The sequence below is a fragment of the Melanostigma gelatinosum genome, assembly GCF_949748355.1.
Source record: "Melanostigma gelatinosum genome assembly, chromosome: 18".
Lineage (NCBI taxonomy): Eukaryota > Metazoa > Chordata > Actinopteri > Perciformes > Zoarcidae > Melanostigma > Melanostigma gelatinosum.
The window spans coordinates 11,645,965-11,658,796 of record NC_136651.1 but is presented as its reverse complement, the minus strand read 5'-3'; the positions used below and the strand labels follow the sequence as shown (position 1 = coordinate 11,658,796).

The 12,832-nt window shown below is 42.9% G+C and overlaps 1 protein-coding gene across 1 annotated transcript; it reads left to right on the top strand.

Moving 5' to 3' along the window:
- Positions 1-248: 248 nt before the first annotated feature.
- Positions 249-11,136, top strand: dbh (dopamine beta-hydroxylase (dopamine beta-monooxygenase); the record flags this gene model as incomplete). The annotated part of the gene is made up of 12 exons (XM_079288813.1): positions 249-797; positions 2,614-2,760; positions 3,266-3,523; positions 3,828-4,004; positions 6,134-6,236; positions 6,677-6,843; positions 6,995-7,138; positions 8,363-8,401; positions 8,842-8,901; positions 9,025-9,152; positions 9,496-9,655; positions 11,023-11,136. Exons 1-12 carry the CDS (start codon positions 429-431, stop codon positions 11,134-11,136), a joined length of 1,866 nt encoding a protein of 621 aa, XP_079144939.1. The 5' UTR covers positions 249-428.
- Between the last annotated feature and the right edge of the window lie 1,696 nt (positions 11,137-12,832).

The following is a 12,832-nucleotide window of genomic DNA, read 5'->3' as shown; positions in this document are numbered from 1 at the left end:
TAGAGTGAATAAAAACAGACAACGCACAAGGGAGGAGTCTCTTATAAACCAGGGAGGGGGACGAGACAGAGAGAAACGGAACAGTTGCTCAGGAGAAAGAGACAATACCCACAAGGGCTTGAAAACAGAGAAACCTAAAGACAGGAAAGATTAGTGAAACTCAAACTTTTCAGAAAACAAGGGCCTGGGAGGATAGAAAACATGAGAATAAAAGAATAACCAACCTCACATGACCACTGCGAGGGAGATACCGAGTCTACTGTGGCCAGAAAGGAGAGCAGACAAAACCAGTGAGTGTTTCAGAGTTGAAACTCTTATCGAACTACAGCATTGTAACTACAGCGCTGACGATATCTTTTTTTTAGACTGAAAGACAAAACAGAAGTGAAAAAATTTGCTTCCACACTAATTGAGATCCATCATAGGGTATGAGAATCTGCAATAAGAACTTCCGCCTTCAGGACATCACCATCATGTACTTCACAGCCCTGGCTGCTCTAGTGGTCATCTTGGTGGCTTCGTATCAGGCGCCCACCAATGCTATCGAAGTGTCCGGCCTAAAATCAAGCTCCTCCGGACCTCTCCCACCTCTCCCCATGCCCTTCCGTGTGCCCCTCGACCCACGCGGGGATCTCCAGCTGGCCTGGAACATCAGCTACGCCGACCAGGAGGTCTACATGGAGCTGAGGGTGGCGGACATCAAACATGGCGTGGTCCTGGGGATGTCCGACCGCGGGGAGCTGACCAACGCTGACCTGGTGGTGCTCTGGGACTCTGGAGCTAATAGCTACTTTGGGGTAAGCAGGAATTTGTGTCATCTTTATAATCTGTTTTACAAATTATTGAATTTGAAAGAATTTGGGGCGTTAAATCCAAAAAGAAAATTGACAGAAGGCTTGCCTCTATATCAAGCAGTTTTCTACACACGGTGTAAAATCAAATCATTTCACCTTCTTTCTCACTCACTCGTCAAATTCATAAATGCAGAGGGATTACATGCAAGTCCTTAAGGAATGGAGGTTTCCCTCATCTGTCTGTGGTCCCCGAGGCGTGAGATTGGTGTTTTTGCACGAGGAGCCGGCGGACGGCTTGCCTCATGATCACATAGTCACAAAGGATGTTATCGGCCCCTGCTAATTGGAAATCACTCAAACTGCACGAATAGCTGAAGTTCTTTGGGGAATCATGAGCGGTTATTAGCATGTCAAAATTAAATCCTGTGATGATTAAGATGTGTAGAATGTCTCATTTTCATTTAGCCACACACGGCTTTAACAAATAGAAGATTTTTTTATTTGCATATTTGCTTTCCTGCGGCTGTCATCACGGTCATGGATAATGCGACTGCGACAGAATGTATTAATATATCTTTTAATGCTGATCGCTATCAATGGAATAAAAATAGGAATATAAAAAATACAAGATAAAATTGTTTTTTTTAAAACAAAGAAAGGCCAGACAACTCCATTAAAATGTAACGTTTTATTGATTTATTCAGCAGAGATAAAACACACAAAGAAGAAATCTCTGCTGTGAATCTCTATTGTGATTAGATCCGAGGCCAGAGGCAGCATCCAGAGGAGACTTTCTATTGAATGATGCACATCAGAGTTTCGGGAAAGATGGGGGTGACATATACTTGTGTCTCATAAATCTAGTCTGTCCCTTTACATGTGTTCCATATGTTGCTATTTCTAGAACAGCGCTGAACAAATTAGACCTCCAGTAGGATAGTGAACTGAGGGAGACACTACACATTATGATAATCAAGGATACTTTTTGATTTGGATATATGGTTTTGGTTTTAGTTTTGTGCCTTTTGGTGCTTTATAATTATTATGTCATTAAATGTAAAGTATTTAAATAATACAAGCAAAAACTCTTCCTTGTTAGGTGCATTTTCAAGGCTTAAAACTTTATAAAAAGAAATAAAGACATGACTGTCAGTCATCTGCAGGTTGTAGTATAGTGTATTATGTACTCACACACAAAACATACACTGTATATAATGTATTTATTTTCAAGATCGTTGGCTTCAGAATCTTTTGCAGTGTGTGTGGAACCGTTACATAAGAGGGGCCGAGAGGCAGACAGAAATACAGCGATCTTAGGTGCTATTCTGGACAGATATGAATGTGAGAAACATAACAGAAGCAGATCGACTGAGCTGTTGCAAAGCCTCCTGGCAGAGTATCATGTATGATGTATCCTACACCGACCGGGTGGGGAAGGTTTCACAACACCAACCGCCGCTGTTTCACTGATTTCTTTGAAAACAATTGTTTGGGCTGGAGTTGAACCTTAAAATTAAACAATAGCAACATCACTTTTCCTCCAGTTGACATTCATTTGGCAAGTAAAAAAAATCTTTATTTTGTGTCTGAATAAACCTTCCCCTATAAACATTTGTTTCAGCTAAATTCAACTTCTGGTTGTTTTTCTGCAATACAATTGTAGCTGCCCCTTTTATTTAGAATACTCTCCCACCTGGGTTGTATGGACACAAAGCTCCCCTGAAATGGGCCCACTATTCTACTTCTGGGCCATTTCAACATCCTCTTAAATGTTTTGTTGTGTCTCTCTGGTGTTAATGATATGCGTCTTCTCCTTCAGGATGCGTGGAGCGACAATGAGGGTCACGTTTCTTTGGACAGCCAACAAGACTACGAGTTGATGGAAGCCACACACAAAACTGACGGATTCCACCTTCTTTTCAAGAGACCGTTCAGTACCTGTGATCCCAGGGACTACCTCATAGAGGTGTGTGACGTCTTTCTTTCCACACTGTGTGTCTGTGTACATGTCAGGGATGATGTGTCTAATATGCACTTATTGGAGACATTTGGTTATGCCTCTGTCTCTCCTTTGTATAGTGTATTTGCGCTGTACGTGTTAGTTTGTGAATGTGTACATGTGTGTGTGTGTGTGTGTGTGTGTGTGTGGGAGGGAGGGTCTGCGTCTGTAGTTTGTGATATTTCCACTGCTGTCTTTAGTGCACGTTTAAAAAAAAAAAGCAATGAGAGTGATCATCATGGACGCCTCGTGGTTTCAGGTGTGGACTGTTCAGCACAATTTCCACTGAAACATTCATTAAAATGATTATGGTTTCCATGGTGCTGCATCAGACCTCTAGGTTGCAGACACAAAACCAATGGTCATCACCATGACAACATAATGAAAAGTTCTGTTTGCCATTCGAGACTGTTCGTACAAAAAACACAACATGCTACATGCTTTCTTTTCTGATTATTTTGCGATTGGTCAGGAGGGAACCGTGCACGTCATCTATGGACTTCTGGACGAACCGCTCGCCTCACTGGATCAGCTGAACCTGTCCCGGATCCACACGGGACTTCAGAGAGTGCTGATGCTGCGCCCCGACACGCCGTCGCCCACCCTGCCTCCAGACGTGCAGACGCTGGACGTCGTGGCGCCAAATATCGTCATCCCAACTCAAGAGACCACCTACTGGTGCTTCATGCAGACGCTGCCTGAAAACATGCCAAAGAACCACATTATTATGGTATAGCTGATAAATAACATAGAGGTTTACACAGTAAAGTGGGTGTTTTGGATGGAGCTGGGCCTCACAAAACAATAGGGTTGGAAAAATAAATCTAAGAAAATGTATGAACACAACACATCCCCTCACATCCTCATAGTTTTCTCTGTGTAAAAACGTAAAGTATTATAAGATGTTAAAGCAATTGCACAGTATGTAGCATTTAATACGTTTCCAGTTTAAAATATGGCCTGAGGTAGCGGCGTTGAAGAACACGATTCTCACTTTTTCACTTGTTTCTTTTTTCCATCTCTCTCTCTGTCAGTATGAGTCAGTGGTCACTCCAGGTAACGAGGCCATCGTGCATCACATGGAAGTGTTTGAATGTTCTCCGGATATCCGCGACGTTCCAGAGTACAGCGGCTCCTGTGATGACAAGATGAAGCCGGGCAAGCTCGCCTTCTGCCGCCATGTGCTCGCTGCATGGGCTATGGGTGCTGAGGTATGATGGGAAACAGACGCCCACGCACATCTCCTTACTTCTGTCCTTACGGGCACCTTCCACTGAATATCTTCACTCCCTGCTCCCTGAAACACAAGAAAAAGAAAAAAAGTGCTACAAACATATTCTCACCACTTACCTGAATATAACTTTGATGATGCCAATAAAGCCAAGTCCTAAACCCTTGAAGATGCAACAATAAACCCCACACAAACAGCGTCAGATAAAGCAGAGTAAACGCATGCATTGACATGTTTTTAATACACATTGCAGGTGTCTAATTGAAAAAGAGTTGGAATGAATCTTGAATTTGGTCCTGTCCTCGTATCCATTATGAGAGATAAACAAATACTCCCACGCAAGTAATATTCAAGCCTAGAACAGCAAGCAGAAAAGCTTGTAAAGAGGATCCCACACGCAGCACAAGTCTATTAAGAGCTCGGAGACAGTCTGTATGTGGGAAGTAAACTCTCATGCAAATATCCACAACAACAAAAACAACTCTTATTAATGCACTGTACATTACAGCAGCTGTATAGTGGACTTCATCAGGGTGGTCAGAAACACGACTCCGAATGAATGCCAATGTTAGTCTGTGTGTGCTGTAGGCAACTGTTTGCTAACATTGTTATAAGGTAATATCTCAATGTTGAGTTACGGCTTATTCAGCTACCCCCCAAGTGGCCGAAACAATCCGTTTGCTCATCAACAATGCTGATCAACCAGCTAAAAGGTGGCAAACACACCTGTTTCTTCAGCCAGCTGGTCAGTCAGTCATCTTTCAGGCATTTAATCACCCCACTTATGTTCCACGGCAACCATCCAGCCGGCTGACCAAGCAAGCAGCCTGCTGGTCACATAAAGCAAAGCGGACAGGGACCGGTGAGCGTGTCACCGTATTTCTCTGCTCCGCTCCCCACTGTATCACAGCCAGCCCGGTCCCTCTCCGATTGGATTATCTTCCAGCCAAACGAAAACAAGCAGGATGCCTTCTGTGAGCCATGAGCTGTGAAGACAAGATGAGGTGGGAAATATTCAGGCCTCTTTCATCACCTCTTAATAGTGTTGTTTCATTCTCCCCGGCACGGCATCCGAAGGGAAACGTGGCCCTGCAAAAACACATAACAACGAGAGGAAGAGGGAGTTTGAAAGAAGAGGGAAACAATGCGGAGAAAGAAGACAGCACCAGAGAAAAAGAGATGCGTGTTGTCGTGCAGACTGCACGTCTCTACGGATTTTACTGTTATGACATTAAACCAGATTCAATTAAACAATTCTCTCTGCCATTACAAATTGTGTCCGTCAGCAGAAGTGGCTTACGGTGGTCTGAAATAGTTGAAGACACTGATGATGAAGCAAGATTAAATCAAGTTTCCTTGATAAAAGCATGGAGGTTTGACGCCCATGCTTATCGTGGCAAAAATACATTTTTGCCACGATAAGCAGAACAGTTCAGAATCCAAGGAGCAAAGAGGATGAAAAGGGAAATATACCTCACAAGTCCAACCAGCATCTCAGAGGGCGCATCCATATGAGAATACAACCGTTCCCTGCAAAGAAATAATCAATGAACACAGTTTGAGCCAGCTCATAGATCCCTACACAAGGTTCTCAACAAGGAACAGAGATGATTTTGAGTTAATAATCAGTTTTCTCTCCCATAATCACTTCAAAATATCTTTCTGTCCCTGTTACAATTTTAGAATCGGTGGGCGGTTGGGAGTTTGTGAGTGGGCATGCCGTTATTTTTAGCAGTCATCACCAAACAGTTTAGAGAACCACAATAGTAGAGCTATATCGAGGCAATCTATTATCTCTGCAGTGTGGGCCAGAAGATGAACTAGACTGATAATTGTGATTCTTTGACCGGGATCACGTTGGTGGTTTGAGGGGAAGCCTGTAATTGACTATTAAGACATCCTACGGTGGGTGAAATGAAAACTTTGTCATCTGGAAGTTTGAGGAAAACCTGTCAAGACTCCAGAGAGGGCAGATATATATGCGTTTCAACTGGCACATGTTTCACACAAATATACTTTTTGTGATCCTCTAACGTCTGCTCCCAGAAAGGAATGATTTCCATCCTTGATTTCTTTTGTGTGTGTGTGTGTGTGTGTGTGTGTGTGCAGGCTTTTTACTATCCTCCTGATGCAGGGATGCCTGTGGGTGGATCGGGCTCCTCAAGGTTCCTTCGTCTGGAGGTCCATTACAACAACCCTCTCCTTAAATCTGGTACATACAGTCCACACTTATTTGACACACACTTGAACTCAAGCACATCCTGTGTAACACATGCCCTCTGTCTTTCTCTTTTATACACACACACACACACACACACACACACACACACACACACACACACACAGACACGGATTCTCTGTACCTCTCCCGATGAGTGCTGGGCTTATTTTTGAACAGATGGATTCATTTAAAAATGTTCAGATATACCTTTTGATCTCGCCCGTACAAGTCGCCACAGACTTCGCCTTTGTTATCCTGCCCTGACCTTACAATACGCATAAATCCAACATAAATATCTCCCAATTCCCAGCACTTCCTTACTTGCTTTAGTTATTTTCTGTTACGATTGTGTGCATGTAATTGTAATGTGATCTACAGGTAAACGAGTTGTTTGTTGAATATTTTAATCTTCCATGATATTCTTCACGCAGGCCGTAGGGACTCGTCGGGGATACGGTTGCATTACACCCAGAGTCTGAGGCGGTACGATGCAGGGATCATGGAGCTGGGCCTTGTTTATACTCCCATCATGGCTATCCCACCCAAACAACACACCTTCTACCTCAGTGGATATTGCACCTCCAGGTGTACCCAGACTGTACGTATACAAAAAACAAAAGAATGCTGGGCGGATATTCCAGCTGGCGTGCCACATATTTCATCAGGTTTTGGTCCCTAAAGCACAAAGATCCTGGTTGGAGCTTGACCTTAAAATGTCCGTTTCTTTCTCCGTCCGTTTGTCGATCTAGGCTTTTCCTCCAGGAGGAATCCATGTATTTGCGTCCCAGCTGCACACCCACCTGACGGGGCGTGGGGTGAGGACAGTTTTGGTGAGGGGAGGCAAAGAGCTGGAGGTGGTACAGGAGGACCAGCACTTCAGTACTCACTACCAGGTGAGCAACAGCATGGCTCAGTTTACCCTGAGGAACTCGGAGATCTACCTGTGTGTGTGTTGTATCTTCTGTATTAGATTGGATCAAAGTGAGCTTTACTTCATATCACACTGAGCCGTGTGCCACTGGGACAAAGATTATCCTTTGCTTCCACTGCACCTTTAAAAAAAAAAAAGACGCTCCCACATCATTCAAATAAAGGCTGAGAATTCGTCGTTAATTTTACAGCAGGTGACCCATATAGGTTTTAGAAGAACAAGCAAAGGTAAATTATGTCAGGAATTAGTTGCAGAAAATATGTTAAAACCCTCGAGTTTCAAGGAATTAAGGAGGAAAATATTACAGTAGTAGTCATTTTTACTAGTTGTTACTCAAACAGGCGTATATATACAATACTGTGAGCTTTTATTGGAGCTCTTGTGCAAAATACGGTATTCTACAGAAAGTTATCAACCTACGATCAGTTGCAATTATAGCAGGCCCCATAAGGTACAGCACACTCTTCATCCAGCAGGAGGAAATAATGAATGACAGAAAAGATCAACTCAACATCAGATCAGAACTGACAAACAACAACACTAACATTGTTGAGAGACAGCAGACAACATCTGTTGTGTTTTTGTAATGCACAATATCCTGGGGCAGGTAGACACACACACACACACACACACACACACACACACACACACACACACACACGGCAGAGAAGGACATCTGCTAGACCGCCTGATACAATCTCCAGCTGCTGTTGATGTTAGACTAGTCTGAGTGTACCTGTGCCGTTTCAAATCCTGCAGCCTCATTATAGGCATATGAAGACTTTATCAAACCATTCGCAGCAAAGCTAACAGACTTTTCAGACACACACACACACACACACACACACACAGCTAATAACTGTGAAAGCTGCCTCTCAGGAAATCATCAAGAGCAACCAGTGTTTCATCTTGCTGTGTAAATATATAAATAAAGTGTCCAATAATGCCCAAACTTAAGATGCTGGAGAGGGAAATGCATTATAGAAATGTGTCCAGTGGTAACAAGGAATGTTATTGTTAAAACAAACTGTTTTATTCAATCCACGAAGATCATTGGCATTATTCTAATCACATCACAGACTACAGCCTAACTTCTTACTGTTCAACAACAAGAATTCCCAAATTGAATGTTGGGTGGATTTTTATTTTCATGGACTGTTTTTGTTTTTGGTCATCTTTCTTACAGACGATCCGAGTTCTAAAGAAAATGGCGAATATTTTACCTGTAAGTATATCGTTGATCCCTACGCCTGCATTTGACAAAAGCAGTGACTGTTCTGTGTTTTAGTTTTTCACTGTGCAGATGTTACATTCAGACAAGAATGGGAAATTACTATTCTGCGAGCTCAGCCAACTACGTCTGAATGGTCGTGGCCCAGATGTCGGTTGCATTTAAAGTATTGAATTCGAATACCTCGCCGCTGCATAAGGTGCGTAACTGGAGTGGAAATAGGGACAGGCTGTGAAATTGGAGCTGTGATAGGAAGTTCTCAGGAGACAGAAGACAAGACAGCTGGGCTCCACGCAGCAAAAAAAACTAAAAACTGCCCGCTTGCTCTCTTAAATTACAAATTTTCTGCGAGTAACCTTTAAATTCTCCTCAGTGGTCTTTGCTAAACATAAAAAGAAGGTGACCTGCTGGTGTGTTTGTGCTTGATCCTGCAGGGTGATGTTCTCATAACAAAGTGTACTTACAACACTGAAGATAGGAGCAAGCCTACAGTGGTAAATTCACCTTGAACACAGCCAACAGCAACAGCATCTCTCCTCCCTACTACCTACATATGCTCTCTGTACTAAACATCTACACCTTCCTCCACCTCCATCCAAAATCTCTTGTGTCCTCAGGGAGGTTTTAGCATCTTGGACGAAATGTGTGTTAACTACATTCACTACTACCCTCGAACGAAGCTGGAGCTCTGCAAGAGCCACGTTGAACCAGAGTACCTCCAGAAATACTTCACCTTCATTAACAGGTAGCACACGCACCTCTCTCTCTCTCCCCGAAATCTTTTGCTTGTTCCCCATGTCCTCTTTTTGCATCTGCCCTTCCATCTCCTCTGTGACTAAGCAATTTTGGGGTTTCAGCATAGCATTCGCCCCTTCCACCACTGCCCTTCACTCCCGAAACCAGAGATGTGATTACTTCTTTTAATCTCGGAAAACCACATGCTTTGTCCTTTAAAGTGAAACTGTGTTCTCTTATTGCCAATTCTAACTGCTCCCCCCCCCCTCCAACCTATTCCTCCTTTCTCAATCTCCCTCCGCCTCCTACTTTTATCGACTTTCCTTCAACCTCTCTCTTGCTCTTCCCTCCAGGTTCAACGGAAAGGACCAGTGTGTGTGCAGTGAGGTTGGTGTGACGGAGCAGTTTTCTCAGCTACAGTGGGACGCGTTCACTGGAGAAGTGCTGGACTCCCTTTATAATACAGCCCCCATCTCCATGCACTGTAACGAGTCGAGTGCACGCCTCTTTCCTGTAAGTCCCCAATCACACACACGACAAACGACTGCCAAGCCACCAATTAAACCGGTTCAAAGACAGACTAGCATCAGTTGGACAGAATAGTCGGATCAGCTAAACTTGTTAACTTGTAATATAAACACATACACACTCGTGCAGTCACGTCACTGACTGTGACTGCTCAAACATGTCTGTTTGAGCAAATAAATAAATAAAACTCAAAAATGTATCGATGGCTTGATCAAATTTATTTTGCAAACCAGGCCAGATGCAGACGAACTGACTCCAGCGTGTGACTGAAAACATTGAGAGCACAACTTCGAGGTGTAGCCTAACATGAAGTCAGCTGGTTTGGAAACCAGCATGTCATTTAAAACATCAGGATGAGGCTCATGAAAGGACGCGTCCTGCTTGATCTCTTCAGAAACGGATGCTGTCAGCAGCATTCATTTTCATTTATTTCATGAACTTCAACAACAAAAGTGGCATGTATTCCATTAATGGAAGGCGGTTTGAAAGACTACACAACTGCTTTCAAGATATTTTGGGTGAAGCCATCATGCGTTAAATAATCTGAAAGTAATTCAGCAGCCAAGGGTAAAGCCAGGCTCTCACAGTGTTGTAGCGTTTATACTCCATATAAAAAGGGCAGCAGAATACTTAGTAAGGAATGACGAGCGATGCACCAACTACAGGCAGAAGCTCTTGCAAAAAAAGGGGATTTTTTTTTAACCAAAATGGTGAGAGGCAAAAATGTGTGAGGTTGAAGGACAACTTACTGCCTCTCAACCTTTCTGCAGCAGACGAGTGACCGGCTCTCTACCCTCTCAACCCACCGTCTGCTCAGGCAAACGGCTGAGCTCGACGGGTACAAAGCATTCAAAGAATACGCAATAACATTTTAGATTTCTTAGTTATCTCATACCTTTTGAATATAGCTGTAGACACACACACACACACACAAGCACACCAATTCTAACAGTTTCAGCCTTCCTCCCAGCACTCGACAGCGTCCAACCACCCACTGCTTGGAGGACATAACGATGCACACCTGTTTTCACTTTCACTGAATGAGATTACCAGCAATGATATCGCAAGCAGAAAGTAATTGACAGATAAAACTGGCAAAACACTGAACTGGAATTGATCATTTCACACAAAAACACTGCTTAACTGTACCTTGTGAAAAGAATCAGCCTTTTCAGTTTTAATTAAAGCCATGTGCCATAAAACAATACTCACCGAGTGTATTTTTCAGGTTCGATATTTTGTTCTGTGCAGATATCTAATAAAAACCTGCAATCTAATATCAAGTATACTACCTGTTTTTTTGCAAAACAACCCCATCAAACGTCACCAATATCATAAATCTGTTTCTCCAGGGAGAGTGGGACAAACAGCCCATACCGGTGGTTACCTCCATCCTTGAAAAGCCTCGCTACCCTTGTGAGGGAGGAGCACATCCCACCAGCCGACCCCTTACACCTGTTGTCTGAGCGGAGGAGAGGGGCATCAGGGCAGGCTCCAGCCCAACGGAAGGGCCCCTGACCTAAAGGGCCTCTGACCTAAAGGGCCCCTGACCTAAAGGGCCTCTGACCTAAGGAAGTTAAAGAAGCTCCATGTGAGTTTGCAGAATTTACCGCTGTTTTGTGTTTGGGGATAGAAGACGAGTTTTCTGACACCCGCTGTAATTATTATGTAATTATATCCACTGTCTTATGTTATTATCAGTACACACAAATGAATGATAATCCTATTTGTATGTCTTGTTGCAAAGCATGGTACATGGACTTGAGAATTGTGATTAGCGTGTAACGAACCAATAAAAGTGTGACGAATGAATGGGGCTTGGGACAACAGCATTAACTTCTGCTGCGTTATTGAAAAGAAAATATTGTTACTTTGCTACTCTTTCACATGAAATAAAGAAATAAAATGACTTCCATTTTCATTCATCACTTTTACAGTTTAAAACTGTGTAATTGTCACTCTCTTTTACTCTACATGCCCCTGTGTGTCCTTACTATTATTGCGTGTTAAATAATAAATGTCACAAAAAAATGTTGGCAGTTTAAAAAGGAATTTATTAAAAATTACATTTGGACAGATTAAATGAGTGTTGTTTAACATCACGTTTTCAATTTGAATGGTCATTTTTGTTATTTGAACAACTCTCTGAAGACATTTCACGTTGAAGAATGCACTTCGCCTGCTTTCCATAATCAAGACTTCTGCGATATTCACCTCACACCAGAGGAGGAAGAGAAATTCTGTAAACTGAAAAATACCTTTGGACAGAAGTGACAAGTGTTTTATTAGTGTGCTTCACATTTCCCATAGAAATCTTCTTATTAACCTGAGCCACGACTGAGAACAACCATTTCAATGATTAATGGCCTTCTGGGCTGAATCGATGAATCATCCCACATTAGTAAACATTTTGTGCTGAACGTGCAGCAACACAGCAAGTAGGAGCCCGTACACACAAATGCCCCCCTCTACTTCAACACACACTTCTTTTGGCTGCTGTTCGCACAGGGTGAGTGATGAACTTTTGGTTTATGTTTGGCCTAAACTGTGTTGGTGTAAGTGGATATAAACACAAGTGTAATATATCAAAAAATATGTTACGTGTTAGAACAAAAATTTAATTTTGCAATTAGCTTGTAGACAAATCTTTAATCACTGTCATAGCTGCATTTAAGACATGGATTAGCTGTCGAGGTCCTCAACTCCTGATTTCAGTTTTTCAAACAGAGCTACCTGTAAGCAAACCAGTAAACAGTTATAGTTTTAGTTTGTATGTATTGTTGGGGTCTGACCATATGGCTTCTACATGTGCTGTGGGACAAAGAATCAGGCCTTCCCTTTTGCAAGCAAAGGTTTCATCCTGATTGTGGTTTGATGAGAGCAAACCTCCTCTGAAGGAATTTCACATTAGGGTGTGAATTCCCCCCCCCCCCCCCAAAAAAAACTATGGTTCCTGAAGTCACCTGAAAGCACCGCTGCAATCTCATTGGCCGAGAGCCAAGACAGCACCAGGACCCCTGTGGTTCAGCCACTGTTCTACAAAACTGCCTGCAGATCACACCTCTTTTTCCCCTCGACCTCCGTCGAGCTAGGGAGCACACCAACATTGCTCCTCTTTTTAACCAGCATCCTAGGTTTAACAGTTTATATTCGCTGGCCGAA